At 55.5% G+C, this 27,124-nt stretch overlaps 1 protein-coding gene across 5 annotated transcripts in view; it reads left to right on the forward strand.

The window, feature by feature from the left end:
* Window positions 1-2,120: 2,120 nt before the first annotated feature.
* The window catches only part of Ephb2 (EPH receptor B2), a 180,961-nt gene continuing 155,957 nt past the window's right edge, over window positions 2,121-27,124 (forward strand). For 3 of the 5 annotated variants that reach the window (XM_060379280.1, XM_060379281.1, XM_021631464.2), the window contains exon 1: window positions 2,122-2,363. In XM_060379280.1, coding sequence (XP_060235263.1) covers window positions 2,303-2,363 — 61 coding nt within the window. In that variant the 5' untranslated portion in view covers window positions 2,122-2,302. Of the gene's footprint in view, window positions 2,364-27,124 lie in introns of all 5 variants that reach the window. The other 2 variants (XM_060379279.1, XM_060379282.1) reach the window with 1 other exon arrangement.

A 27,124-nucleotide genomic window follows, 5' to 3' on the forward strand; every position in this document is an offset into this window, starting at 1 on the left:
TGGCTGGATGACAAGACGCAGCCATTCTATAGAATACCAAATGGGGAATAAAATAACACATAGGGAGAATGGGATGGGAAAGGTAAGGGACTCTATTGTTACTGTGATTTTTTTTTGTGTTTGGCCAGGTAAAGGTCCAGACTGCTATCTATTAACGATAAGGTTTTCAGTGGCTGTGGGGAGTTGGTAAATTGAATAAACATGTTCTATGGACCAATAGGCCCAGGGAATGGGTGTTGGTGTCTGACAGGGCTTGAATCCAATCTCCAATGTGCTATATGACCTTACCTGGTCTCACCACCTGAGAGATGGTCAGCGCCTGCCACCAGGGTTGAGACAATGGAGGAGACAAAAATATGTACACACAAACGGCTCAACGGCCCTGAGCCATATCTCCAGTGCCAGGGTTCTCAAAGGATGCTAGTGTCTGGTATTTGTATTTTGAATCAAAGAAAGAAGCAATTGCTAGGGGTGGGTTGATGGTGACAAGGACCCTAAGGGATTTAAAAAAAAAAAAAGGCATGTAATAGACGCCCATAAATGTTTCTGGAAATGGGGAGGGGCCACGTGGATAGACCGGGGATGGAGAGGAACAGGTTCAGAGTCCACCAAGCCCTAAGTCCCCTGGAATGAACATCCGTCCGACAAGCAGACTGGGCAGGGTGCACCCAGTTAATCTCTACCCCAGGCAGGAGCCTGCAGGCAGCACAGTGGGAGGCGCTGGCAGAGTGGGCACCTTCCCCGTTCTCTACCACCCTTCCCGGCTCACTTCTGTTCCGCCTCCTTTGCAGCCTTCCAGAACCGCCGCTTCCTGGTGGCCTCCCAGGTTAACATTCATTTCCAGTGCCCTCTCAGAGCTTCAAGAGGTGACCCACATTTCCGTCGGTGTCTCAGGACTGCCTGGTGGGCCTTGAAGGGAAGACGGCTCTGAGACATTTTGCTAGTTTGTGGGACAAAGGGACTGGAGCGGTCTGCACAGGACTTTAACAGCCTGTCCCTCTAGGGGACTCTGCCACCCACTGAAGAGCATGGCCAGTGCTGTTGGCTAAGCGCGTTTTCAGGAGCGCAGATCCCAAAGGCTAGGGGCCCTGCCTGGGTGGTTCCCGCAGGGTCCCTACAGCCCTCCCACCACCGGCCTCAGCAAGCCCGCTAATGATGATGGTGATGAAGGCTGTCAGAGCAGGCTGGGCCCGTAGAAATGGAACAAGGGGTTGTGTCCTCCCTGAAGGGACAGCTATAGACAAAACCGAGCAGCCCAGACAGGTCCATTCCACCGAGGGGTGGAGCAGGGGCTGTCGCTAGGCGCCCCCCTGGGCCTCCTCCACACCCCTGCGCGCAAACTGCAAACTGCACCGGGAACCGGATCAACAGAGAAGAAATACAATGTGCGGCTGGAAAGGTCCGCGGGGAGGGGCCGGTGGGCTCGCACAAGACAACAAGGAGAGGAGGGAAGGCCTGGGGTCTGCCTGCCAGGGCCCGCCACCCCTGCCAGAGAGAACCCCCGAGCCCGCGGGCGAGCGCCAAGGCCCACTCTCCCAGGCGGAGGCCCCAGCCCAGCCCCAGAGCCTGGGAAAGCCGCCTGTTTTGTTCCCAGCTCCCCCCCTCCTCTTTTTCTCCTCCTCATTCATTGCAGTTCAGTCCCTTTCGAAGCCTCAGGGACGCGGGTGGCAAGGCTCAGGCAAGGGGGTGGCACTCCCGGCCCTGACAGGTAGGGCCAGTCCCCCCGGCTTTGAGCAGCCCCTTCCCCGCTCCCCGCGCCCCCCGCCCCGGGTCCCCTCTCTCTGCTCCTGTCAGCCGCGCCAGACGATCTCGGCTTTGCAGCATTCAATAAAAATTGAGAAACATTTGGGCTGAAATCGCTGCTTTATCTGGAGGAGCCACAGCGCCGGGAGAGACCACTGCTGCGCAGGGGGGAATCCAGGGTCCCGGACACTCGGGTACGTGGGGTCACGATGTCCTAGCGAGGGCGCTGCTCCCTCCGAAAGGCCACGAAAGGCTTAGAAGATCGAGCCCCGGGCGTGGTGCAGCCCGCGGGTCCGCGGGGCACAGGCACAGGCTCGGCAGTCCAACCCTGGCTCCCCCCGCGCCCGCGGCTCAGGTGGGCCGTGCCCAGCGCTGGCGGAGCCCGGGTCCCCGTTCTGCCCGGGCTGGATGGCTCATTCTGCTGGCTGCGCGGCGGCGGCGGCTCGTGTGTGTGTGCGCCGCGCCCCGCCGCTCCCCGCCGGCCCCCCGAGCCCGGGGCGCGCGCTCCAGCCCGGGGGTCCCCGCGGCGCCGCGGCCAGAGGCTCCGGGCAGCGCAGCAATGGCCGTGCGCAGGCTGGGGGCCGCGCTGCTGCTGCTGCCGCTGCTAGCCGCCGTGGAAGGTGAGCGGGGATGGGGGCGGGGAGCGGCCGCCTCGGCCCCGGGTCGCCCCCTCACTCGGCCCCGCGGTCGCAAAGTTTGCCCAGGGGCCGGGGCCGGGCGCAGGTGGCCGCGGGGAGGTGTGGCCGCCGGCCACGGTTAGGGAGGACGCGGGGCCCCCGCGGGCGCCCGGGCGAGCGGCGGGCGCTGATTGACTGTGCCAGGAGGAGGCGAAGGGACCATCTTGCTGAGGCTTTGTAGCCAGCCCGGCGAGCGCCGCCCAGGGCCGGGGGCTCTGCCCACTGCGCGCCCGCCCCCGGGGTCTTTGCATCTCCGCAAAGCCCGGCGCTGGGCCGGTCTGGCTCGGCACCGGGCTCAGGGGCGCGGGCCCGGCTCGCAGTGGGCGCTGCAAAGTTTGGCAGGGTGCGTTCCGAGGGAGGCACCGCGGCCGCGCCAAGGATTGGGGATCCCGGGCCGCGCCCCCTTGGATGCAGTCTGGGCCACTGAAAGAGCAGAGGCACCCGCGGAGCGGAGCGGAGCGCGCGTGTCCCCCGACCCCGCGTCCGTGCCCGCCCGCCCGGTCGCCCGCGGCGTACAATGGGGTCCCCTCCCCAGCAGGACTGAGCGGGGGATGGGGCGATGGGCATCTCTCTCGCGTGCGCGCGGGGGTCCTCCGGGTACCTCCGCGGGCCACCGCCCCGAGGGCGACGGAGCTCAGCGTGGAGTCTGGAGCCCCGAGAACTCTCCAGCTGCCGTCAGAGCCCCGACCAGATGCTTTGCCATGTGGTGTTGGCCTTGGCCTGGGTCTCCGGGCCTCTCCCCGAGGCCTCGCGCTGTGGTACCACCCGACCCCCCGGGGGGCAGGAGTGGCTGCCAGGTGGTCACAGCTCGCTGGCTCTGGAGGGAAAGTTGTTAGCGGGGGTCTGGGTGTGTCCGCCAGGAATGGCTGGGCTGGTAGGACCAGGCGTGAATCCTAATAATGGTTCTCACGTGTAGTGCTCCGTACAGTTTGCCAGTCGCTTCAGTTTATGAAGTACTTTGCTCTCAGTGATTTGCAGCGTGCAGCACGGTTGACAAGGTACTTGAAACCTTCTTTGCAAAGTGCTTGCCGGCCGACAACCCTGTTGAATCCTTCAAGAGAAGTCTTCCGGGAAGCCAGATGGGTCGAATTTTTACTGCTTTTTTTTTTTTTTTTTTTTTTTTTTTTTTTTTTTTTTAAACAAATAGGGAAACCGCGAGTTCAGAAAAATCCTGTCTCGTCCATAGCCACTGGGTGATAAAAATAAGCCCTGGGTCTGAGGTCTTTCAGCAATTGGCTTGCTTTTCTTGCCCCTAAAGAGGATAACCCCTTGTAGGAATGTGCCAACCGAGGGTTTGAGGGGCGAGGCACAGAGTGTCCTATTCTTGGGTCACTTTGGGGTGAGGTGTGAAGAAGCCTTGAGGGGTCCAGGCACAGCCTGGTGGGGGACCCCGTGCTATAACTTAGTTTCTCTCTCAGTAATGAGCATTTTAGTGACCGCAGTGGGGGGGGGGAGAGAAAGGGAGGTCCTTGGATGGCAGCCATCGTGTTTGGCACCAAGGCAGCTGTCCTCCGGCTCCTGCAGGATTTGGCGGCCGCCTGCGGTTTCCCAGAGTGGGGTGGCCAGGGCACTGAGGGTGCCACGGGCCTTGGGTGTGGAGGGCAGCCCCAGAGCCCGGCTGGGAGCTCCCTGGGATTTGGTTGGTGGTGCCACTTATTACCCCAGCTTTGGGGAAATGACTCATGTGCTGGCCCCGCTATACGTTGGGATGTTTACAGTATTATGGGGAGCTTGGCATAAATATTGCTATTTAGGTTGCAGTCAGTGGGGCTGGAGGGGAAGAAAATTGGCCTCACTTTCGCGTTTGAGAAGGCCTGGGTGTGTTTTTAATTACTGTGGGGTGGATGGAAGGGCCATGTCTGTCCAGCTCTGGCAAGTGGGTGGTTAGGATCTGGGGGGCCGTGGCCTGGCTGGGCGCTGGCCCTGGACACGGGGCTGGTTGGCGGCTGATGTCACAAGATGGGATGGCTGCCTGTTTGGGGGCAGGAGTAGAAGGACATCCATCATGATCGGCTCATGTTGGACCGAGAGATCTTATGAGGTGGATCTCTGGGGTCTGCTTCTAAGTCACTGGGGACGCTGGGCCAGCTCCCTTCTCTGTAGGGGCCTCAGTTTCCCTAGGTAGGGCCTCTGGGTATTCCCTTGAGATCCCATTATGTATACCTCCCCATCCCATAATCCTTTCTCCCAGCCTCCTCCTCTTCATCTGTCACTTACAGTAATCACAGTGGCTGTCTCACCTGTGTGATTGTAAGGCTCACACTGAGCAGTGGATGGGGAAAGAATCTGACGGTGAGGATTGGATGTGGCCTTTGTGCTGGGAATGCTGGGAAAGGTGGGATAAGCAATGCTGTCTGCAGGGTATCCACAGCACACTTGGGTCCTCCTGGATGCAGCCCTGTCTGTGGGATAGTATCGAGGCCAGGGAAGACAGTCCTTGCCCTTAGCATCCGGAGCCGAGAGGCCACACCATTGCCTGCCTTGCTTTCTCTTCTGCTGCTCTGTCTCCCAGCCCATCACAGCATTACAGCTTAAGGAGTCCCAGCCCCCGCCTGTGGAATGCCCGAGAGGAGAGGGGGTACTCAAGAGGAGATGGGGTGCACGTGCGTGTGTGCACGCATGTGTGTGTGTGCTGGGGAGTGGTTCCCCCCCCGGCAAGAATGGTGAGCAAAAAGTGTCTCCCCTAAACCACAAGACCCCTCTAGGAAAAGCAAAGTGTTGAACATCTGGAGCTGGGGCTTCACGCTGGAGAGAAGCCCTGGGACACATGTGACGGAGGACGGTGGCCGGCTCACTATTCGGTGGAATGTAAAGGTTGAGGCCTCCGCCTCCCCCAGCCCTTCGTTTGCTCTCCAAATATTTATGGTGCTTCCTTTTTGGCTGGGTGGTGCTGGACCCCAGGGCGGGCAGGGAGAGAGGGGACAGGCTGACAGGGAAAATAGTTGGCAAGAGCGAATGTGTGAAGCGTGTCCCCAAGCACTGCCAGGAGGAAGTCGAGGGCCACCTGGGGGTGCCGTTTGGGCTGGGAAAGGGTTATTTCGTCTTTTATGGCTCTATGCTGTGTTTCATTTTCTCACTCCCCACTCTCCCGGCAGTGAACTTTCTTAGCCACCTGGCGTTTTTTTTTTTTTTTTTTTTTTTTCTTGCAGATTGGTCTCTTCAGAGTTGAGGCGGTTGACTTTGGGATGAGGGAGATGTTGCCAGGCAAGCCGGCAGCATATGGAAAGGCCCGGCAGCCAGATGATCTGGCATTTCTCTGGGTGTGACCTGAGAGAGTGTGCCTCGAGGGCACCGGTGTGACTGAGGAGGGAGCCCAGGCAGATGCAGAGAGGCTGGGCTGCCAGGCCAGTATGGGTGTGAGGCTAAGGGAAATGAGGAGCCTCGGAAAGTTCTCGAGCTGTTTGTGGAGGGACCTAGCCAGATTTGAGCTTGGGGAGATGGACGAATTCGGTGACTGGGAATGTTGAGAATGTCCAGATTTGGTCCTGCAGAGTAAGGCCAGTGCTCTAGACGGTGAGCCCCCAAAGGCAGGGACCCCCTGGACCTCTTGTGTGTCCATAGTTATGGCTCGTGGTACTGCTCAAAAGCCACTTTCTAAGATGCCTTCACTGACAGCATTTTGCTACTTTGTGTCCCACCAGCCCCCTTTGGCTTTGTAACACCCATGTTGGTTTCCTTGTTTCATGGTGCCTGGCCCTCTGGACCATGAACCCCAGGAGGAAGCGAATCAAGCTGCTGTGTTGGCTGGACATCCCAATGTGCAGAGCTGCTTGCTCTGATACTCAGGGCACTCCGGGACAAGTGTGGGGTCAGCTACCACACATCCAATGGATGGAGTGCTGAGTGAATGACACGGCTGGGGAAACCAAGGAAGCCTTCCTGGAGAGGGAGAGTCTGGGGATGGTTCAAACAGGGCTGCAAGGATGTGTTTGACAGTGAGGGACAGAACACTTCAGCCAAAGGGCCACATGGACCCATTCTGATGAGGGCTGGGAGCCCAGCTCTGTCCTCATGGTCTTCATCTGCCCAGAGGCCTGGTGAATGTGGGGTAAGTTCGAAGTTATTTCTTATGTATGTTTTTTTTTCTTTAACTTTTCACTTTTGAAGAAGTAGCTTTCGTGTGTGTCTTAGTCAAGGAAAGCAGGTCTTCACTTTAAAACCCAGTACTGAAGAGTTCTAATCAGATGGACCTGTTCTGTCCTCCACCCCTCTATACATGAATCCATCCATCCTCTATCCCCAAATACAACTATTTATCTATCCTCCATCCATCTCCCCTGCCATCTAACACTCACTCACTCATCCATGCATCCATTCATCCATGCATCCATCCATCCATCTCCAGGGGCAGGTGGTGGGCGGGAAGCAGAATCTGGCTGTGGCAGAGAACAGTGGCTGCTGATTTCATGCGCGGTGTGGATGAGGACAGTCTTCTGGAGCAATGGATCTAGGTTCAAGTGTGAGCACTGTGTGCTGTGTGGTCTCGGACAAGGTACTCACACTTTCTGGACTGAGTCTCCTATGGTTCGCCTGGCAGACACTCAGCACAGAGCAGATGTGATGCTTTGGGCCCAGGGCTCCTTTCCTTGGCTTGCCTGTAGGTATAGTCCTTGATGGCTGGGCTCGGATGTGCCTGCCTCCTTGGCACTGTGATTGTTTGGGTGTCAGGCCTCTGTCTTGTCTTCTTTCCAGGGGTGCCTTGCTCCTGGGATTGTGCTTTACATGTGAGTGGATTCAGACTTCCCCACTTAGGATGCTGCGGGATGCCCTCAGGATCTCTGACTACCCACAGCTCTGCACTCCTGGTCACTCTGAAATGGCTCATAGAACACTGGCAGGGCGGTACTGCAGCTATCAGAGGATTCTCACCCTGGAACCCTACCTCAGGAGCCACCCGTCAGTGCATCCCCCTGCCCTGCGGCAGCTCCAGCACCTCTGCTCTCCCTGACCCCTTCCTTAAAGTGACTGGGTGCTCATGCTGACCTGGAACTGGCTCTGAAGCCAAGAAAGACCTTGAACTCCCGATCCTCCTGCCTCTATCTCCCAATTGTTAGGATTACAGTTGTGCGCCATCATGCCCAGTTTATGGGGTGCTAAGGATTGAATGCAGGGCCTTTTGCATGCTAGGCAAGCATGCTCGCCAAGAAGAGAGTCACACCCCCAGTCCCCTCCGGGCATCTTTAAGGTCCCTCAGACCAGACTCTCATCCTGTCAACTCTGCCTGCCCAGAGATCACCTGTGAGCTTTGGTGGAGCAAGATCCTTGCACATAGAAAGCCCACACCGCCCCCCATCGCACACAGTCAGGAAGGGGTGAGTGGAGGGTGGAGAATAGTGCTGGAAGGCTTAGGCCTGGAAGGAGGGGTCCTGGGGTCCCATTGAGGTTGAAGGTGTAGATGAGGTTAGCATTCCTGACAGAGGTAGACCTGATCTGTGTGCTGGCCTCAGCTGGTGAGTGGGGACAGGAGCGAAGTGGGGAAATCGACATATTAAAGGCCCTTCTGGGGGTTTTCTGTCAGTGAGTAACACTTGTCCCCAGTGACCTGAGGTACACCCAGGGACTCCTGGGAGAGGAGAAGGACCACCAGGCAGAATCTGTGAAAGGCCAGGCTGAAAGGATGTGCATCAGGGCCTGTGCCCACCTCCTGGCACCTCCTGGAGGCTGCTGAATAGAAGGAAGCTGGGCGGGAGAGTGGGAGAGTGGGAGGGGGAGGAATGTTTGTACAGCTCCAGGGGGTGGGGTGGCCCTTGGTGCAGCACCTGGAAGCTTCCTGATTGGCATCAGTGAGGCAGGGCTGATAAGGCCTTGAAAGCGGGTTTTTTTTTTTTTTTTTTTTTTTAGGGCCTTTAAAAGCAGCTGCCTTCCGGAAGGTGGGGGAGGGGAGCCCCTGTGTCACCTGGGGCTTGCTGAGGCCACTGAAGCCTGGGCCTCCCGTTAGGTGAGCATCCTGGAGGCACCTGTCCCCCACCTCCTCCTGCCTCTATATGCCCTAGGAGTGGGCACACCCCGCGAAGTGGGCAACCTTTCCCGCTCGGTGGCCACAAGCCGGCCTCACACTCAGAGCCTCAATTTCCTCATTTGTAAGTGGCAGACGGGGCCCGCCGGAAGCACTGTGAGGGTTAAGCGACAGCCAGCGTACAGGTCCACACCAGCAGAGTAACTTGATACTCATCCGCGCCCCAGCTTCGTTTGGAGGCATAATTGAGCGGTGAACACTCTCTCCCCATGGGCCCCCTCGTCCTTTGGCATAGCCCCGGCTCCCTTCCTTCCTGTCCTGTAAGCACCGTAGGTGTGTTCATGCACACAGAAGGATCTCTGGAGGCCCACCATCCCTCCCTGTGCGTCCTCAGGCTTGTTGCTTACCCTCTCTGAGTTTTGGCTCCGCACTCTCGAGATGGTTGTGGGAGCTGATGACCACCCCTGGAGGAAGAAGGTAAGCTAGGGGAGCCTCAGGTGTGGAGAATGAATAAGCCTTAGATAGCTGCAGTTGTTGGATGCTTGTGCGAAACTGGGTTCAGAGCAGCGGGAGGTGGATGGTCTTTCAGTAGGTCGCTAGTCCCAGCTCTCCCCTGGCTCTGCCTTCACCTGCAGGGGAACGGCCAGGACAGGTCAGGCCTGAGTGTCCTAGAGCCAGAGTCTCACTGATCCTTGCTGGAAGGTAAGAGGCCCTCGGCTTGTCTTTGAGACTTCTCCTAAAGGCCTTGCCCTAGTCGACACCCCCAGAACCTCCCAGGTTCTTCATGCTCACACCCGACTTTTGGCCCAGCGCCTGCCTGGTTTCCATTTCCTGCCAAGAAGGAGGTGCTGATGGCTGTGATGGTCTGCAGACAGTGCCGAGCCCGGCTGTGTGTCCTTTAGGTCCACGGTGGCTGTGCGGTCGCGTCCGTTCTACAGATGAGGGAAAGGAAACCCAAATACGGACCGTCCTGGGGACACCCAGGGAATGGCAAAGTGGAGACTCCAGCTGGGTGCGGGTGGCACTAGAGGGCCTCTCTCCCCGGCTGCTTCTGCAACAGGGCTCCGCGCTCACAGACAGGCTTGGCTCTGGCCAGGGTCTCTGAGGCAGCTGTCCAGCCTCCGACTCCATCAGCACCCTGAGATAATGCAGGCGGGAGTGTTCTGGAACTCACAAACCTGCCATAAAAATGCAATCTCTGTCATAATGGTCAGAATAATGTTGTTGTAAGTTAGACGAATCGGGTGTTAACGCTGTGTATTGTGCCTGGGGTGGGGGGAGCTCTTCCGAGGGCGGGGACTGTGATACTGCCCTGAGAAGCCTTCTGATAGGACCGGAGGGTTGTGAGCTCTATGTGTGCCAAGGTCTACCTCCGAGGGGGCAGGAGCCAACGGGTCTGCTTCGGAGATGGGGAAACTGAGGCCTGAGAGGAAAATGTGAGCTGTCTAAACTCAGCGGCTTGCTGTAACCGAGGCCTCTCCGCAAAGCCCAGAGGTCTCCGTTCCTACCGAGTGCTTAGCCAGCATTCAGAAGGAGAGTGGTATAGAGAAATTCTCCATTCTGGCTTCTCTAGAAGTCGATCTGGCTCCCCAGGCCCACGTTGCCACATGGCCATGGTTGGCTCGAGCCGATTCGCAGCCGCCTCCTCAGATTCCCTGAGGAATGGGTGCTCGCCACCACTTTGCAGGCCATGGCAGGGCTGCCCTTTAGGCTCTGCAGTTTAGGTTGGTCCCTTGAATCTGGCCCCGTTCTGTGGGGACCTAAAGACAGTTGCTCAGGGGTCTCCTGGGCCTCGGCCGCCTTTCCTATGGCACGGGTCGGGCCCCTTCAGCTCTTAGGCTCAGGGCCAGGTGCTGGACCCCAGAAAGGGGAGAAGGCTAGAAGGTACACCTGTGGTCTGCTGCTGGCTAACAAGTTCCCCTAGTTCCTAGCTCGGAGAGGGGTGACTTGGGGATTCCTCTCCAAGTCTGTCCTGTTCCACACAGCATCGCCCAGGATTCTTGCGGAGAAGGGGGCTCAGGCAGTGAGGCTGGAAGTGCCATCATGGCCTTGGGGATAGCTGGAGGGCTGGGTCCCCTCACTCGGGGTTCCTCGCCGTCCCCTGCACTTCCTGAGCTTCCCAGGGGATGAAGTGGAGCCCCAGACTTTTCCTTTTATTCTTTTTCCTCCGTGGTGAGGGTATGCCGAGGTTGCATGCATGTTAGGCAGATGCATTGCTACTGAGCTGCATGTCCAGCCCATGTAAGACTTGTAGTTTTAACACTTGTAGTAAAAACATGAATAAGATCGTGGACATATATATGTACATATACATACATGTTAACATTGCGTGTGAGTGTGGGCATGCATGTGTCATGGCATGTTGGTGGAGGTCAGAGGAGTGGGTTCTCCCTTTTCGAGAAAGGTCCTGGGGATCTAACTCAAGTCCTCAGGCTTGTGTGGGAAACTCTGTTAGCCACTGAGCCACCTACCGGCTTGGGTTTTATGAGACCAGGTTTTACTCTGTCACCCAGGCTAGCTCTGTGTTTGTGGCAGTCCTCCTGCCTCAGCCACCCGAGTGCTGAGATTGCAGGCTCGTTCCACCATTCCCAGCTTCCGTGTAAGACTTCTTGAACAGTAGGAGCTGGTGTCACAAGATGTCAGCTCTCAGCATCATACCAGTTAGCACCAAAGCTAGCTCAGCTTCATCCCAGACTCCCAGGAAGGGAGGAAACCCATGCTCTCATTTTCCATTCAGGCCCTAAAGAGAGGCCCCTTCCATGTCAGAGACGTGACATGCCCTCTAACTGGAGGAATTGCCTCCCCACCAAGCACATCTTGGAGGAAAAAAGAGCTCTGGACTTCCTCCCTTCTCATGCCATCACTGGTACACCTCTCTACATGCTCTGTACATGCCTGTGCTCCCCATTTTGATCTAGGCTGCCATGGGAGCAGAGTGGTCTTGTGTTCACTGGAACAAGGACGTGTAGGCCTCCATCTTTACAGTGTATTCCATGTAGTTTATAGCCCAGAGATGGAGGCCACGGGAAGCCAGAAAGCCAGCTCCCTGCCATCTGCTCCCTCTACTCTACCCCAGCACTTTTCAGTGTAATCTGTCCTGAGCAAGCACAGGCTCTCTGTCACCTTGTGACCCATGGCCAAGTTAGTTCCTGACAGATGTAAAATCAGGTAATCTCCAAACTAGTGAGCGCAGCGAGGGACAAGCTTACTAAAGACCTCATGTGAGGTTTGAGGTCAAAGAATGAGGCCTCGGGCTGGTGACATGTACTTTAAAGGTAAGGTCCTGGGATAAGTGGTGTCACCACGTTGGGCCTCAGTTTCCCTAGGAGTCATAATTTAGCCACCTGTGATATCTGCGTCAAAAGGCAACTGCGTTCTGCGTTCAACTGGGAAAGAATCTGAAATGTGACTGTGTCCGCCGTTCTCACTGGGGACTGCCACATGCTCAGGGAGGGGCGGGAAAGGTTCGGATGTGATTCCTCGGTTGCTGTGAAATCTACTTTTAGAACACAAGCTGGCTCACAGCACAGGCCGGCTCATAGCAAGGGGCAGATGTGTGCATGTGTTGGTGGATGTAGAGATACCTCTGCTTACAGAGAGTCAGCGGACGGTGGGCCCAGGCGATGAATGCATTCGTGGGATTTTATGTGTTAAATTTTTGACAGGCAAGAAATATGGCTCCTATCTGCTGCCTAAATGGGAGATCCAAGTTTGAAGTCAGACAGATAATAAATCACAAGGGTCCTGGTTAGAGACCCCAGACCCAGGACCTGGACTGGCTTATGATCAAGGGTGGGCATCATGTTAGGACAGCGGTGTCTCAGGGAGAGCACCAGTCTTGTCTAAAGGAGGCAGGCGCCACTCACCCCTGCCCCATTTCAGTTTTGCAAACGCTTACGGTCTGCTAAGTTTGTTTGTTTGTTTGTTTCTGAGACAGGGTTTCTCTGTGAAGCCCGGGCTGTCCTGGAGCTCACTCTGTAGCCCGGGCTGGCCTCGAGCTCACAAAGATTCGCCTGCCTGTGCCTCCCGAGTGCTGGAATTAAAGGCGTGCGCCACCACCGCCCGTCTGTCTGCTGAGTTTGTGTGTTTGTGGGGAAGCTGCCGTACCTAACTAACCGTGCTTGCTGCTTGGATTTTGCTCAAAGGCTGAGAGACGCCGCTGTACGTGCTGCTAGGGTCTTCACACTCACACAGCAAGCTCGGTACCAACTGAGCTGTCTTCCCAGCACCTGGAGGACGTGACTCCTCAGAGATTCCAGAATCACAGGCAGGTGAAGTGTGAGCCGCTGCTGGGCGCCATGAGTGCTGGGAGGCCCACGGATGCACTGTGTCTCGGGGCCGAGGAAAGGAGTCCTGTGTGTGCCCAAGAGCAGAAGCTGCCAAGCGCAGGGGCGGGGTGCAAGCTGCCTGGCCCCAGCAGGGAGAGCGTGAGGTCAACATTCCCATTATGGCGACGACATATGTCCACAGCACCAACTTGTCACTTGGCCCCAGTCCATGGGAAGCCGGAAGGACAAAAAGCATGTGAAACGTGTAAGTGGGGAGAGAACGGCTTAGAGCACAGTGGGACCCGACCCTCCTGAATGGGCCTTCTCCGCCTCTCCCGGGAGGCAGGGCCTGGGAACAGCTCGGCCAGTACCCAAAAGGCCCTTTTGGAACCCACAAAAAGCTGGGGCCCGGGGAGTCTGTTCGAGTCAGGGCCCTGGCTGTGACATCCTCTTGCTTGTGCCCGTCAGCATCAGCTGTCACTCCTCACAGCCTCAGATGGCAGCTCCCGTGGTTCCAGAAAAGCAGTGGGAAGGACTGCTGAGCAGCTGAGGAGCCCCCAGCCCTGGGGACCCTCTCCGACTTAGTCCCTTCTGGAGCCAGAGCGGTGATGAGGCAAGACCCCTGCCCTGGGTCTAGGGGAGCCAAGAGAGCAAGAGCCTGCTGTTTCAGGGAAAGGCAGAGTGGCATTGCTGTCCTGGCCTCTCCCCTTGAGGTGGTCACTTGAGGTGAACCAGCCTGGAACTCACAAAGATGACTCTGAGCTTCTGATCTCCTGCCTCCCCTCTCCGTCCCCCGGGCAGGTGCTGGGATTTTTGTTGTACACCAACACACTTTGCTTGTGCGGTCAGTCTACCAAACCCAAGACTTGGTGAATGTTAGGCAAACACTCTGCCTTGATCTCCATGCCTGGCTGTGGCCTCAGCCTCTCGAGTCTTAGTCTTTCGCTCGTGAGTGAGTATATGAGACTCCCTGCTCCAGGCACTGATGGGGCAGTGGAAGAGAGAAAATCTCCGTTTTACCAACCCTTCCCCTGTATCAATTTCTTTGCTCGTCTGTGAACAGTAGCAGCGATAGCAGAAGCAGCTTGGATTTCCTGAAGGTGTAGGGGCCGAAGAGCCAGCACTGAGGGTCTGTCGTTACAGCTCACAGGTCGTGGTCGTGGTATTCCATCCTACAGACTGAAAAAGTGAAGCTGGGTGTGATAGCTCTCACACCTGTAAACCCAGCCCTCGGGAGGCTGGGGCAGGGGGATTGCTGTGTACTTGAGATCAGCCTGGACCACAGGGTAAGACCCTGTCTCTCAGGGGAAAAAAAAATATAGAGAGGGGGTCAGTAAGATGGCTGAGTGGGTCAGACACTGGCTGTCAAAGCTGACCATCTGAGTTTGGTCCCTTGGACCCCCATGGTGGAAAGAGAGAACCAACTCTCAAAAATTCCCTCCCTCCCCCGACCTCCACTTACAAGCTGTGGGATGCATGTGCGCACACACAAGTGTGCACACACATACATAAGATAAATGTAATAATAAAAAATACTGTAAAAACATTTAGGCTTGAGGAAGATAATTACTCCTAGGCTTTGGTCAGAGATGGTGGAGCTGGGCCCAAACTCAGTGGCTGCAAGATAGATGGAAGGGCAAATGACGGGCAGGCAGATGGTTAAATGGATTGGTGGAGGGGGAGACTGATGGATGAGCGGGTGGGTGCATAGACTAGGTGAGTGGATGGATGGATAGATCAATGGATGGGTAGGTAGATGGCTGAACAGAAGGGATATACATATGGGTGGATGAGTGAGTAGGTAGATGGATAAAAGGGTGTGAGGTATAAATGGATAGACAGGTGGGTGAATGAATGGGAGAATAGAGTTGATGGTAGATGAAAGGGTAGGAAGGAGGCTGGCTGGGTGGGCAGGTAGATGAGATGGATGGATGGATGGGTGAATGGGTGGATGAGTGGGTGGATGGATGATGGATGGGTGGATGGATGGGTAGATGGATGAATGGATAGATGGATGGGTAGATGGATGGGTGGATGGATGATGGATGGGTGGATGGATGGGTGGATGGATGGGTGGATGGGTGGATGGATGATGGATGGGTGGATGGATGGGTGGATGGGTGGATGGGTGGATGGATGGGTAGATGGATGGGTGGATGGATGGGTGGATGGATGGGTGGATGGATGATGGATGGATGGGTGGATGGGTGGATGGAAGGGTGGATGGAAGGGTGTATAGCTGGCGGAGTGGGTAGTTAGATGGAATGTATGTATATAAATAGATGCAGTGTGTGTGCATGTATGTATGGATGTGCATGGATAGGTATGTTGCTGGATAGATGGGATGTATAAATAATAGATGCAGTGTGTGTGTATGCATGTATATATGTGTGGATGGATGAATGGATGTTATGTATAGATATCTGGATATATTGATGATAGATGAATGGCTGTGTGATGTGTAGATATATGTATGTGTGTATGTGTGGGCAGGCAGAGGCAAGTATTTGCACGTTTTGGATAGATACGTGGGTAGGTGAACAGTAGAATGAACAAGAACCTGGGCGCCCATATCTCCTGAAATTCCCTTTGGTATCTGGATTATCAAATTTTCTTTTCCTCCTGTTTCTGGCTCTGGACCAGGATGGCAAACAGCAGACACCCTGGGCTTAGAAAAATCCTCTGAGGCACCAACTGGGTTTGCCAAAGTTTCTGCACTGGAGAGTTCCGGAGAAGTTGCCCCCGAGTGAATCTCTGCGGAGTAAATCCTATTTTCCCGCCGACTTGGCTCGTGCTTTTAGAGATGTCTTCCTGCTGTCAGGGCCTGCTGCTTTCAGAGCTGGTGACAGGTGGGGGAAGAGCTGGGCCTCCCCCGGGGCTTCAGCCGCCCCGAACTTACACTACTCCATCCTATGTTCAGACTGATGCTGGCTTCAGTTTGGGAACTCACAGCCAGGAAGAGGTGCAGCAGCTGGGGACAGATTGCGCAGCTGGTCAGAGGCCACTGCTGCTGGGGCGCTGTGCCGCCGGGCTCTGGGTTAGTGCGTTTGGCCTCCTCCAGACTCTGTTTCTGTCCATCTGTCCATGCATCCTTCTTTCCCTTAATCCTCTTCTCCCCTTCACCCATCCGTTCATTCATCTGTCTTTTCATTCATCACTGGCTGTTGAAGGCCTCTGAGAGGCCAGGGGACCTTGTGAGAAATTAGATTGATGTTGGATATCAGCGCTACATCCCTGCAGAGATGGGCAAAGCCTGCTTTCTCTTCCTTCCCCTCCATCACTTCCTTTGCTTTCCCTCCTCCTCTTTTTTGCCTCTTCCTACACTAACATCATCAGAACAGCCTCCCATGGATGATCTGGCACCATCCTCAGCGAGCCTGCTAATAGTCATTAATTCATACGGCAGAATAAAACAGGTGCAAGTTCAGCAGTGTCCAGGGACCCAAGGTCTTAAACATACTGGACCTTTCTAATGTGAAAAACCTGAAACCCAAAAGGATTCAAAACTTTTATTTTATATTTTTCCACCAACATGAAGCCACAAGTAGGAAATTCCACACCTGACCTCGTGTGACATGTCATAGTCAAAATGCAGGCACAGTGGGGCTGGGGAGATGGCTCAGTGGGTACATCCTTGAGACCTGAGGACCAGAGTGTAATCCTAGCACCCGGGAGCCAGAGACAGAATTCCAGGACCTAGTGAGACTAGCTGAATCAGCCATGAGTTCAAAGGAGAGGCCCTGCCTCCGTATATAAATAAGGAACAGAGTAGTGTGTGTGTGTGTGTGAGAGAGAGAGAGAGAGAGAGAGAGAACCACACATGCACAGGTGCATTCAGGGGCATGTGCCTCCCGGGGCACCTGTGGAAGACAGAGACCAATGCTGGGCATCTTCTTCTCTCCCGACCTTACTTGCTGAAACAGAGTCTCTGGCGGACCCTGGAGATGGCCTGTTGGCTAGGCTGGCTGGCCAGTACACCCAAAGATTCTCCTGTCTTTACATCCAGGCACTGCTAACATCTGGCTTTTCTGTGGGCGCTGGGGCACCTGAGCTTGGGTTTTCACAGTTGTACAGCCTGCATGGACCACTGAGCCGTCTCCCCAGATCATTGTGTGATTTTTATTTGTTTGTTTGTTTGTTTGTTTTAGAGACAGATTCTCACCTAGCACAGGCTGGCCTCAAATTTTCGGTGTCACTGAGGTTGGTCTTGAACTCTTGATCCTCTTGCCTCCACCACCTGTGTGTGGGGACAACAGGTGTGGGAGCACGCCCAGTGTCAGGCTGCGATTCGAAGGCGTATATGAAATATGAGTCACCTTTGTGCCTAGATTTGAGGACTGTCCTTAAGATACCTCCTTATGTATATGTAAATGTCCTAAAAGCAAGGAAAAAAAGAAAAGAAAAGGAACCAAAAACTCCCATACATGTGTGTGGCATGGCGCGCGCTGCAGAGAAGTGTCTTTCAGCCTCTGCTGTGGGAGAGAGCATTCAAGTGGAATGAAAGGCATTCTTAGTGGAGGGAACGGCCTAAACAAAGGCTCAGAAGCCTGAAGGAGGCTTTGTGGATGCCACTGCCGATGGAAGCTGGAAGCGAGCGTGTGAAATGGAACATGGGCAGGGGGCGGGGCGCGAGCCCAGCGGAGGTGTGAGCAAGGTAAGTGGCCTTGAGTGACAAGCTGTGGTTGATCCTAGGAGCAGGAGAAGGCTGGCAAAAGGCATCCAAAGTGGGGCGGGGGGGCGGGGGGCAGCTGATGTGACTCAGTGTGGAGGCTTGCCTAGCACCTGCAAGGCCCTTAGGTTCCGTCTCCAGCACTGAAAAAAAAAAAAAAATCCATTCAGGAAGATGACAGGCGCAGCCCCCGCTAAACAAGACCCTGTGTACCTCCCAGCTACTGTGACGGGGGCGGCGGATGGGCAGAACAGTCAGGACCAAGTCAGCTGGGGCAGCAGGGGCGGGGGCATCTCCCCTTCTTCTCCGCCCAGGCCTCCAGTTCTTCTCTCTCTCTCTCTCTCTCTCTCTCTCTCTCTCTCTCTCTCTCAATCTCTCTTCCCAAAGGCAGCAGTGCTTATGTCTTGCTTGCCTAGGACATAGCAGTTGTTCAGGAGGCTCTGCTGAGGGAGTAGGGCGTGTCCATCAGGTGTCGGCTCCCCACTTCCTGTCCCTGCACTGGGACCTATGCAGGCTCTTGCTTCATCCTCTAGATCAGCGCTTCTCAATGTCCCTAACGCTGCAGCTGCTCAGCGCGGTATCATGGTGACCCCCAACCATAAAACTACTTCATTGCTACTTCAGAACTGCAATATTTGCTACTGTTGTGAATCAGAATGGAAATATCTGATGTGCAGGCGGTCTTAGGAGACCCCCCCCCCCCCGTGGAAAGGGGGTCATGGCTCACAGGTTGAGAAGTGCTGCTTTAGCCATATTGCAGATGAGGAAATGGCTGCGGCGAGGCTGCCTGAAACTCTCTCATGGTCACAGTACCTGGGCAGGAGAGCCCATGTCATCCTCTAAGGACCTGAGTGAATGACAGAGGGCCTCCTTGGGCTGCAGGAGCTGGCACAAAGTGGCTGCTTGAGGGTGTCTTCCAGCTCTTGCCGTGTTATCCACATTGCCTTCTCAGAATGTCAGCTTGCCCGTCTGGAAAGCTTTAGGCTGGTCTTGGTTTGTTGGACCCTCACACGGGGGTTGGGAGGAGAACCTACTCATGACTGACAACTCCAGGGCTAGCTGTCCCCACTGATTGGGACATACCCATCCCCAAGGGACAGAATCCCACTTTCTGCCCTTGCTGGGATCTCCCCACCGTTTTCCCCAGGGGCCTTGCCTTGGCCCCTCGAAGGGCCACCTGGCTGATGGTGTCTGGAGGCCCTGGTAAGACCGTCACCTTCTGGGTTCCCCCACAGTGCACGGCCGTCCCAAAGGTGCGAGGCTCCAGCTGCACGAGGCGGCTCAATCTGCCATTCTGTCTGCTTCGCACTCGAAGAAACAAACACAGCTGTGTTTATTCCAGAAATTACACGTCGTGATAATGTGCTCACTCGGGGTAATGCCTCCCGGTCAGGATCACACGGGGAGCTGCACCAAGGTGCCTGGAATTCTGGGCCCCCCTTAAATCCTCTGCAACAACTGGGGCGTTGGGTAGACCGTGGCCAGCAAAATAGCCCTAAGCCATAGGTGCACACAGAGTCAGAGCGCACGTAGTGAGGGCAGTGGGCGTTGTCACCTGGTAGGGTAGGGGAGAAAGAGGAGGGGGTGAGGAGGTGATCTTTGGCCTTAAAACTTCCAAATTGGGAGACTTGAGCCTGAAGCCCAAAACGTGGCCATGCTGAGTCACCCAGAACTGTTAGTGGAACGTGGTTCAGGATTGGACTCTGAATCCAAGCATGCTGTTTCTCTGAAATATTCTGTGGTTCCCCGTTGCTCTGGAGATGGAGCCAACCATTCCCAGGGCCCAGAGGCCATGCGTGTTCCGGCTGCTGCTCACACAGCCCTTGTAGCCATTCTGGCCTCTTGAGCCCTTACGATCTCTAGGCTTCACCCACCACAGGACCTTTGCACTGGCTGATCCTTGCAGCTGGAATGCCCTCGTTGCCTGGCTAATGCTCATCCCTGCTCCACTGTTTTCTGGGGGTGTCCCCCTCGCTCAGATAGTTCTGCGAGCAGCATTTGTCAAAATACTAATTTTAAGTGAATCCTCGTCTTTGATCAGCACCCTCTCAGCCCCACCATACCGCTATGGCAGGGTGATCGCACTGCCGACCGCTACTTTCCCCAGGCCTACCTTGGGGCTGGCCCATACAAGGTGTTCATTTAATATGTGTCGGATGAATGAGTGAACGAAGTTCTCCCCTCTCTGAAAGGGGGGATACGCTTCTGTTTGTTCTTCAGGGTGACAGTTGGCAGAGTGCTGTGACATCCGTCATCTCCCTTTAATTGAACAGACTGGTATTGAAGTCTGCAGGGGCTTGGCACGGGGCCAGACCCCTGGGTGGGGGTGTGGGAGCTGAGGTGGTGCAGGCATTGAGGGCTGCGGCTGTGCACAGCCCCTGGGAGGAGGGCCCACCGGGGCAGACAGAAGAGGCCCCTGGTGCTCAAGGAAGTGATATGGGGGGGTGCACACGTGAATTCGGACCTGGTGGATGGGTGGCCGAGGCCTTCCCTACTCTGACGGGGTACTCTGATGGACCGTGCCTGGCCTCGATGGCTTCTGGGAGAGTTAACTAGGCAAGCTGTGTGTGTGTGTTAAGGGGGGTAGCATGATTGCTCCATTGAACTTTCCTCTTCCAGGGCCAGACTGATGACAAGTATACCATGAAGTGGTGAAAATGTAGGTAGAGAACCAGAGGTGAGATGGGAGGTGGCAGCTAGGCAGCTAGGTGTTTCCGAGCTGAGCAAAACCTATAGTGGAAAAGGAAGAAGAGGAAGAGGAGAGAGTCTTTCAGATGCCAAGAGGTTATTCCAGGGAGAAGGGACAGCCTGACCAAAGCCTCATTGGCAGGAGTCTTCAAGGAGGCCTGCACAGCTGGAGACAGAAAGTTAAGGGACTAGGGGCAGATGATTGAGGGGAGGGGCCAGGTGGACTGGTTTCTTCCTTGAGTGGAGGGCTTTGAGGAGGTGCATGGGTCTAACCTGTTCTTAGAAAGTCAGGGTACGGAGGGGAGCTGAGCAGGGGAGGGGGAGGGGAAGGGGAGGCACCACCCCAGCAGGTGGTGGAAGGAACCTGACAGTGTTGGCAGTCTTGACCAAGTTGAGGACAGAGGAGGGCCGTGCCTCTCACTGTTTTTTGCCCCCCTGGCCCAGCTGGGACAGCTGTTCTGGAAAGGAGGCAAACTTGACATTTTGTTTCTGACATGAGTGAGTAATTTACTGACAGACCCCATGTTAATGAGCTTGTGACTTGAGTGCCTTCCCGTCTATCCAGAGGGAGACAAGGGCGGAGGGGCCCTGGCTCCCTCAAGGTTCATGGTGACTTTGCACAAGCCTTTTCCCTCCTGGAACAGGGGATATCCGAGGATAGCTGGCGATGGGCTCCGGGCCACCCCCCTGGTCCTGTCCTGTGTGACTGGACATGCCTGAAAATATGACTCTCCCTCTCAGAACCCTACTTTCCTGCCTCCAAAACGCAGTGTCTCGAGTGCTCAGAAAACAAAAAGATGAGCATTGTGTAGAGGAGGCCGGCAGCCGCCCTGGGATGCCTTCAGTCATCTGGGCCCCATCTCTGTCTCGTCTACACTGTGAGGAGTCAGCCCAGGCCTTCCATCCAGCAGTCCTGGACCTCAGACCAGAGCATCTGCAGCAGCCACCCCGGGAGACAGCGCCCCCTAGTGGAAGGGTTCCACTCCCTCTCTGGCCTTCAGGGCTCATGCTCCCCCTCTGCTCAGCTCCCTACTTCCCAGGGCTGTTAGATGAAACAGGAACCCTGGAAAGAGCCTGGAGGGTGGGGCCTGGCGGAGTCTGGCTCCCTTCTGCCCACATGTGTGGGCCAGTTGCCTCCCAAGGGTGGGGGTGTATGTAAAGAGCAGTTGGGGGGGCCTGGGAAAGGTGAGGGGGCCGAGGAGGGTGTGGTAGGGGCGTGGAGGGTTTAGACGGGTGTGGGGGGCCAAAGGGCAGCTGTAATAGCGCTCTCTAATTTTTGAGAGAACCTTTCCCCCATCTTCATATAATTAAGAGTATTTTTAAAAATGCCTTGTTGAAATAAAAATAGTTCACTTCCATATGACCTCATTTTATTCCACACCCCGCAGTGTACACGACACACACATGTGCACACATGCATGCAGACACAATCGGGCTTTAGAAGATATTGACATATGTGTGTGTGTGTGTGTGTGTGTGTGTGTGTGTGTCGTGGAAGGGGACGGCTCGGGTCCCACGGCATGTGAGTCGAAATCAGAGGACAACTTGTGGGAGTCAGTTCTCTCCTTCCACTGTGGGGTCTAGGGATCAAACTCAGGACATCAGGTTTGGCAAGCAAGCCTCTTTTCAAACTGCCCCAGCTCACCGACCCTTTCCTTTTTTTTTTTTTTTTTTTTGGTGGTTGTTTATTATGATTGGGTTTTAGAATTTTTGTGCCTCCCATCTGAAGGTTCTTCTTTTGCCCAGTTGGTAAATACGGAGAGAGGACCCTCTTGATTGTCTGATTTTCGGCCAGAGGCCTTGAGCGAGCAGCCCGCCAGTACAGGTGTGGCTCAGCAGCATCCGGAGACATGTTCCTTGTGACCCACTGCCGGTGGCGAGGCTGAGGTGTGTGCGGTGTTCGCAGCAGCTCGTCCATGTCCTGGCCGAGCGTTCACATGCTTGGCGGCACCCTGAGGCCTGTCACCCAGTGGAGACTGGGGCTCAGGACAGCACATGGACTTGCTTGGGCTTCTACCTTCAGACTGTCCCGATTGCCTGTGCACCCGCTCTTCTCCTCCTCTGCCTGCGTGCTTAGCGCCTTTGTTTTCAGTTGGGTAGAGAGACTGAGATCCCAGAGTGAGGCGCAGTGAGGTGACCCAAGCAAAGTGCCCTGTGAACGTTCGGGAGAAGCTGGACTCGGAGGGTTGGCAGCCGCCGTGCTGATGTGCTCCCTTGCTGCCTTAACTACGTTAGCTACCTTTAACCCAGACGGTTTCTAGCTCCGGCCAAGGGAGAGGAAGGATGCTGTAATCCCAGTACTTAGGAGGATGAAGCAGGAGGATGGAGAGATTGAAGCCAGCCTGGGGAACGTAGCGAGGTGGGGTGGGGTGGGGTGGGACAGGATGGACATTAATGTCTCTGAGGGGTTCAGTACTTCCCAAGGCCACACAGCCTGAAAGTCATAACTGGATATAAAAGACAGCCTTCCGGTCTCGAGCCCATGCTCTGTAGTAGTGCACAGACTGGTGAGGGAGGCGGGGTAGAGTCAGGAGCCAACGCCCCCCCACCCCCAGCCCACCCCGTAAACATAGAGCCCCCTGTGGTCAGGCCTCTCCAGCGAGCTGGGGCACAGCCTGCTGTTGCCCTGGCTGCCTGGCAGCAGGATACGTTCTCTCTCTAGCACAGCCGGGCAGTCAACAGTGTCCTGTCACCTTTGTGGCCTTCAGGAGGTCTCCAACATCCTAGAGAGAGAGGAGTGCAGTCAGGAGAAGGTAGACCCAGAGATGTGTCTGCAGCAGGGATGAGCTTACCTTTGTCCTGCCTTAGGACTTCTTTGGGCCATAAAGAACTTTGAGAAAATGCTGAAATTGTGAATCCTCTCCCAAAAAGTTTTAGGCATGTGAATGCATACACACACACACACACTTTTAGATACCATTCCAGGATTTTTCCCAGTTATTTCTGTTTGAACTTTTTTATTGTGTTTTATTTCTCTCTGTGTGTGTGTGAGTGTGTGCGTGATGTGTGTATAGAGGTCAGAAGACAGCTTGCAGGAGTCAGTCCTCTCCTTCCACCATGTGGGTCCCATGGAGGGAACTCGGGTCGTCAGGCTTGATGGCAAGCGACTCTATGCATTGAGCCATCGTGCTGGCCCCATTTGTGTGTTTGTTTGTGTCAGAGTCTCCCTGGAGAGCCCTGGCTGGCCTCAGACTTGCTAAGTAGACTAGGCTGGCCTCCAATAACTCACAGGGATCCCCCTGCATCTGCCTCCCAGAATGCCGGATTGCAGGCATGTGCCTCTGTGCCTGGCTTCACTTGCCTTTGAGGAGATGAGCTCCATGGAAAGAGCCCCAACTGGACTCACACTTGAGATCCTCCTGTCCCAATCTCCCAAGTATGGGATTACAGGCCTGTGCCACCACACCCTGCGAGGCCTCCCAAAATTCAAAACTGCCATGTGGGACTCTGCTGCTGCTGTTATAGCCAGCGTGTTAACACCTTTTCAAGGTAGGGAAACTGAGGCTCTGAGAGGGAGTTGCTCACCGCGGGAGCACAGGCAGGTTTGAGCCAGCTCTGCTTTGCTGTGGAGGCCATGTCCCTGTGCACTGAGGCCGTGGGAACACTTTATTGCTGCTGTCTCCCTGTGGTCAGACCAGAGCTCTGTGGGAGTCACTGGTAATGTCTGCCTTAGGAGGAGGGACAGGAAGAGGAGCCTCCTTCCCCAGGACTGGGAGTCCCCTGGAGATTGGACAGGGTACCCCAGTTTCCTTCCTCATGCTGAAGCCTGAATCCCCTGTGCTCCGTGTGATGGAGAACCTGGCATTCGCTATCTGTTAACTGAGCAGTCTGGGGCGGAGGGGGTCTTGTGCAGTGGTTAGGCATGAAGCCATTAGCAATTCCAATCCTGAGTTCAGATCCTGCCCCAGTCCCTGACATGCTGTGTGACCCTCTGGGGGCTGCTCTGCCTTTCTGAGCCTCAGTTCCCCATGAGTGAAATGAGATGACCATCTGGCACAGAAACGCCAAGCCTGGCACAGTGGAATCTCCCAGAGATGATGATGGACTCTGGCTGGGCGCAGTGGAGAACACGCTTTGTGTGTTCAAGGCCCAAGATCTCCATCACCAACAACAAAGATAATGGTAATTGACCAAGCAGGCTGATGTGGAGGGTACATTTGCAAAAAATACTGATGTGCTTGGCTGGTGTGGGGGGCTGCAGAGCCAGCCCTCCTGGGACAGGCTATGCCCTCTGACGTTTCCAAACAGGGACTGTGAGCCCCTTCATGATGAAAGAGTAGAGACTCTTGAACCATCCTCCCCCACCCAAGGGACAGCACTGGCCGCCATGTTGGACCTATGTGATTCCCTGGAGGGTGGGAAGGTGTCTAGGGGACCAGTCTGGTTCCCATGGGCCTCAGGAGGAGGTCCTAGGGCGGGCTTCAGAACATTGGGCAGGGTCAGCACAGATAAAGAAGCTGCCTGCCCTCCAAGCCCGGGGCGGGGCTTATTTGTCAGAAGGAAGCTTTTCTTCCCAAGACGGCGGGAGGCCCCGGGATAATAGCGCTTCCAGCCAGAGACCCGGGCCCAGCCTATCCCAACCCAGTGGCCCCTCAGAGCCCCGAGGAGGAGTGGTTTAGGCCCAACTCAGCAGTAAGTCACCTTGGCAATGGCCTCTGTGTAGATCCTGAGGCAGAAACACGACCAAGACCTTGGGATCCTCTGAGGCCACTAGGATTTGATGGGTCCAGCCGGTACCTCAGTTTCCTGTTCTGCCTGGAGTTCAAGAGAGATCCCTGTGGGCTGGAGCTGGCTGTGCCTAGGCTTTCACCCTGGCCACACCCACGCCTTCATTCATCCCTACAGTGGCCACCTGCCCTCAGGCCTCGCCCTTCCTCTCGCTGACCTTATTGGTGACAGCAGGACCAGGAGGTCAGACCTCATTATGCCTCTGTTCTTTGTTGACTAAAAACCAACCTGGGGGGTGGGGGTGCTCAGCTGCTTAAGGGCCTGACCTCTGAGGAAATCATTCCTGGTCATTCTCACCCACAAACTAATCTTCACACATCTGTGTCACAAGCCCCATGCCCACCCAGTTCTTTATGTAGGCCATGACTGCCATCCACTCAGCTCTGTGTAACGAACTCCTACTCATCCTTCAAGGCCCATCGATACAACGTCCACTCATTACACGTGTGGCCAATTCCTTCCGCATCAGCCTCCTCTACTAGACTGGAATGTGGATCCTCTCAGCTCAGATCCTGGTTCCTTAGCGCACAGCACAGGGCTGTTCCCGGCAGGTTCTAAGCCCATGTTTTATGAATGAGGGAATACACTGTCTGCCCCTAAAAATAACCTCCCCTCAATCCTGGAGGCTTTTACAACGCAGCGTGACACCCCCGCCAGCCCATGGAGGTGGGAGGAAGTGATCGAAATACTCAGGCTGTTCTCACGCTTTAGAGACCCAAGCGAGCCAGATGGAGCTGCTGTCAGGGTGACAGGACCTGGGATCTCTGCTTTGGGTAAGGAGGTGGTAAGGAGGTGGTTCAGCCCCACTGTGGGGACAGCTTGTACAGAGCTCAGATGACTGTCCACTCTGGGGAACCTAGCTCAGTTTGTCCTGTGTGTGTGTGTGTGTGTGTGTGTGTGTGTGTGTGTGTGATGTGCGCAGGTACAAACACACATGGGTAGGCATGGGTGGGGACCCAGACATCAGGTGCCTTCCTCTCTCTCCACCTGATTTTTGGGGGTAGGATCTCACTGAACTGAAAGCTCACCAGTCTGCTATGCTGACTGCCAGCGAGCCCAGGTACCTGCCTGTCTCTGCCTCCCCAGTCAGCACGGGGATTATGTAGATTCGCCATCTTACCTCATTTTCTCACAGACTCAGGACCTCAGCTTGTGTGGCAAGCGTGTTCCTAACCAAGCCCTCCCCAAGCCCCTCCACTGCCCTTTCCCTCCGGGCCTCTGCCTCTCTCTGTCTCCAGAACCCTAAGAGCCCCCAGTCCCCAAGTCCTCAAGTGCTGTTGCCATGGCGACGGCGATGGGGTGGCAGCTCTGCCTCTGAGCAGCTTGGCCCCTGCGGGTCTCATGTAGCCCCCCTGTGTCCTCACAGCGCAGAGGAAGCCGAGACTGCAGAAGCAAAGTGACTTTCCGGTAGTCATCCCTGCTGGGTAGAGCCAGGGCTTCACTCTCCAGGAGAGTCCCTCATGCTTCCTTGTCCTAGAACCACACTGCTAGCCATCAGTCCATCCATCTGTCCGTCCGCCTGTCCGTCCATCCATCCATCCATCCATCCAGTGATCATTTTAACACACATGTGCTGCCGGCTGTTTTAGTCACTTATTTGTCTCTGTACTAAACAGTTGCTTGCTGAAGACCTACTAGGTGCCGGGCCTTTGCTGCAGAGGTTTTGGGAGGTGAGGCTTGCTGCAAGCTTTGAAGGTGGCATGGGTACACAGGAGAGGTGGTCACCAGGGCAGGGCGCCTCCTGGTCCTCTAAAGGTCAGACCCAGATAGGGCCCTGTATCCTGTGTTCTGGAAGGTCGGGGTGGCTACGAGCCAGCATGCTGTTGGGGTGCCATGGTCATACTTAGGTCCCAGTAATGTTCTAGAGGTAAATACACACGCACACACACAAACACACACACACACAGCTATATGTATGTTTGTATGTATGTATGTATGTATATAATATGTATATATAAAGACGGAGTCTACAAAGGATTTCAGGCTGGCATCAACCTCCATATGTAGGCAAGAATGTGACTGAACTATTGATTCTTCTGTCTTTACCTCTGGAGTGCTGGGATTGCTGGATTACAGGCACAGACCATCACATCCACTCAAGTTGTACCAGGGGTAGACCCCGGGGCCTCATGCATGCTAGGCACTGTACCAGCTGAGCTACACAACCACACTGTGACCTTTGCTCCTTCTCTTTGCATTCTTCCTTTGTACCATCACTGCCATTGTCCCAGATACCGCTGGCTGGGCTCTCTGAGGGTGCAGCCGCTCAGCCCCGGGAAAAGCCCGGTATTGGAGACATGCCCATCCACAGGGGCATCCAGGAATCCCAAGCTGGTTCCCTCTGGAGCGGAGCCCCTCCTCCAGCCCAGCGGTGGCTCCTCCCTGACTCACAGCC

The sequence above is a fragment of the Meriones unguiculatus genome, chromosome 3 (assembly GCF_030254825.1).
Source record: "Meriones unguiculatus strain TT.TT164.6M chromosome 3, Bangor_MerUng_6.1, whole genome shotgun sequence".
Lineage (NCBI taxonomy): Eukaryota > Metazoa > Chordata > Mammalia > Rodentia > Muridae > Meriones > Meriones unguiculatus.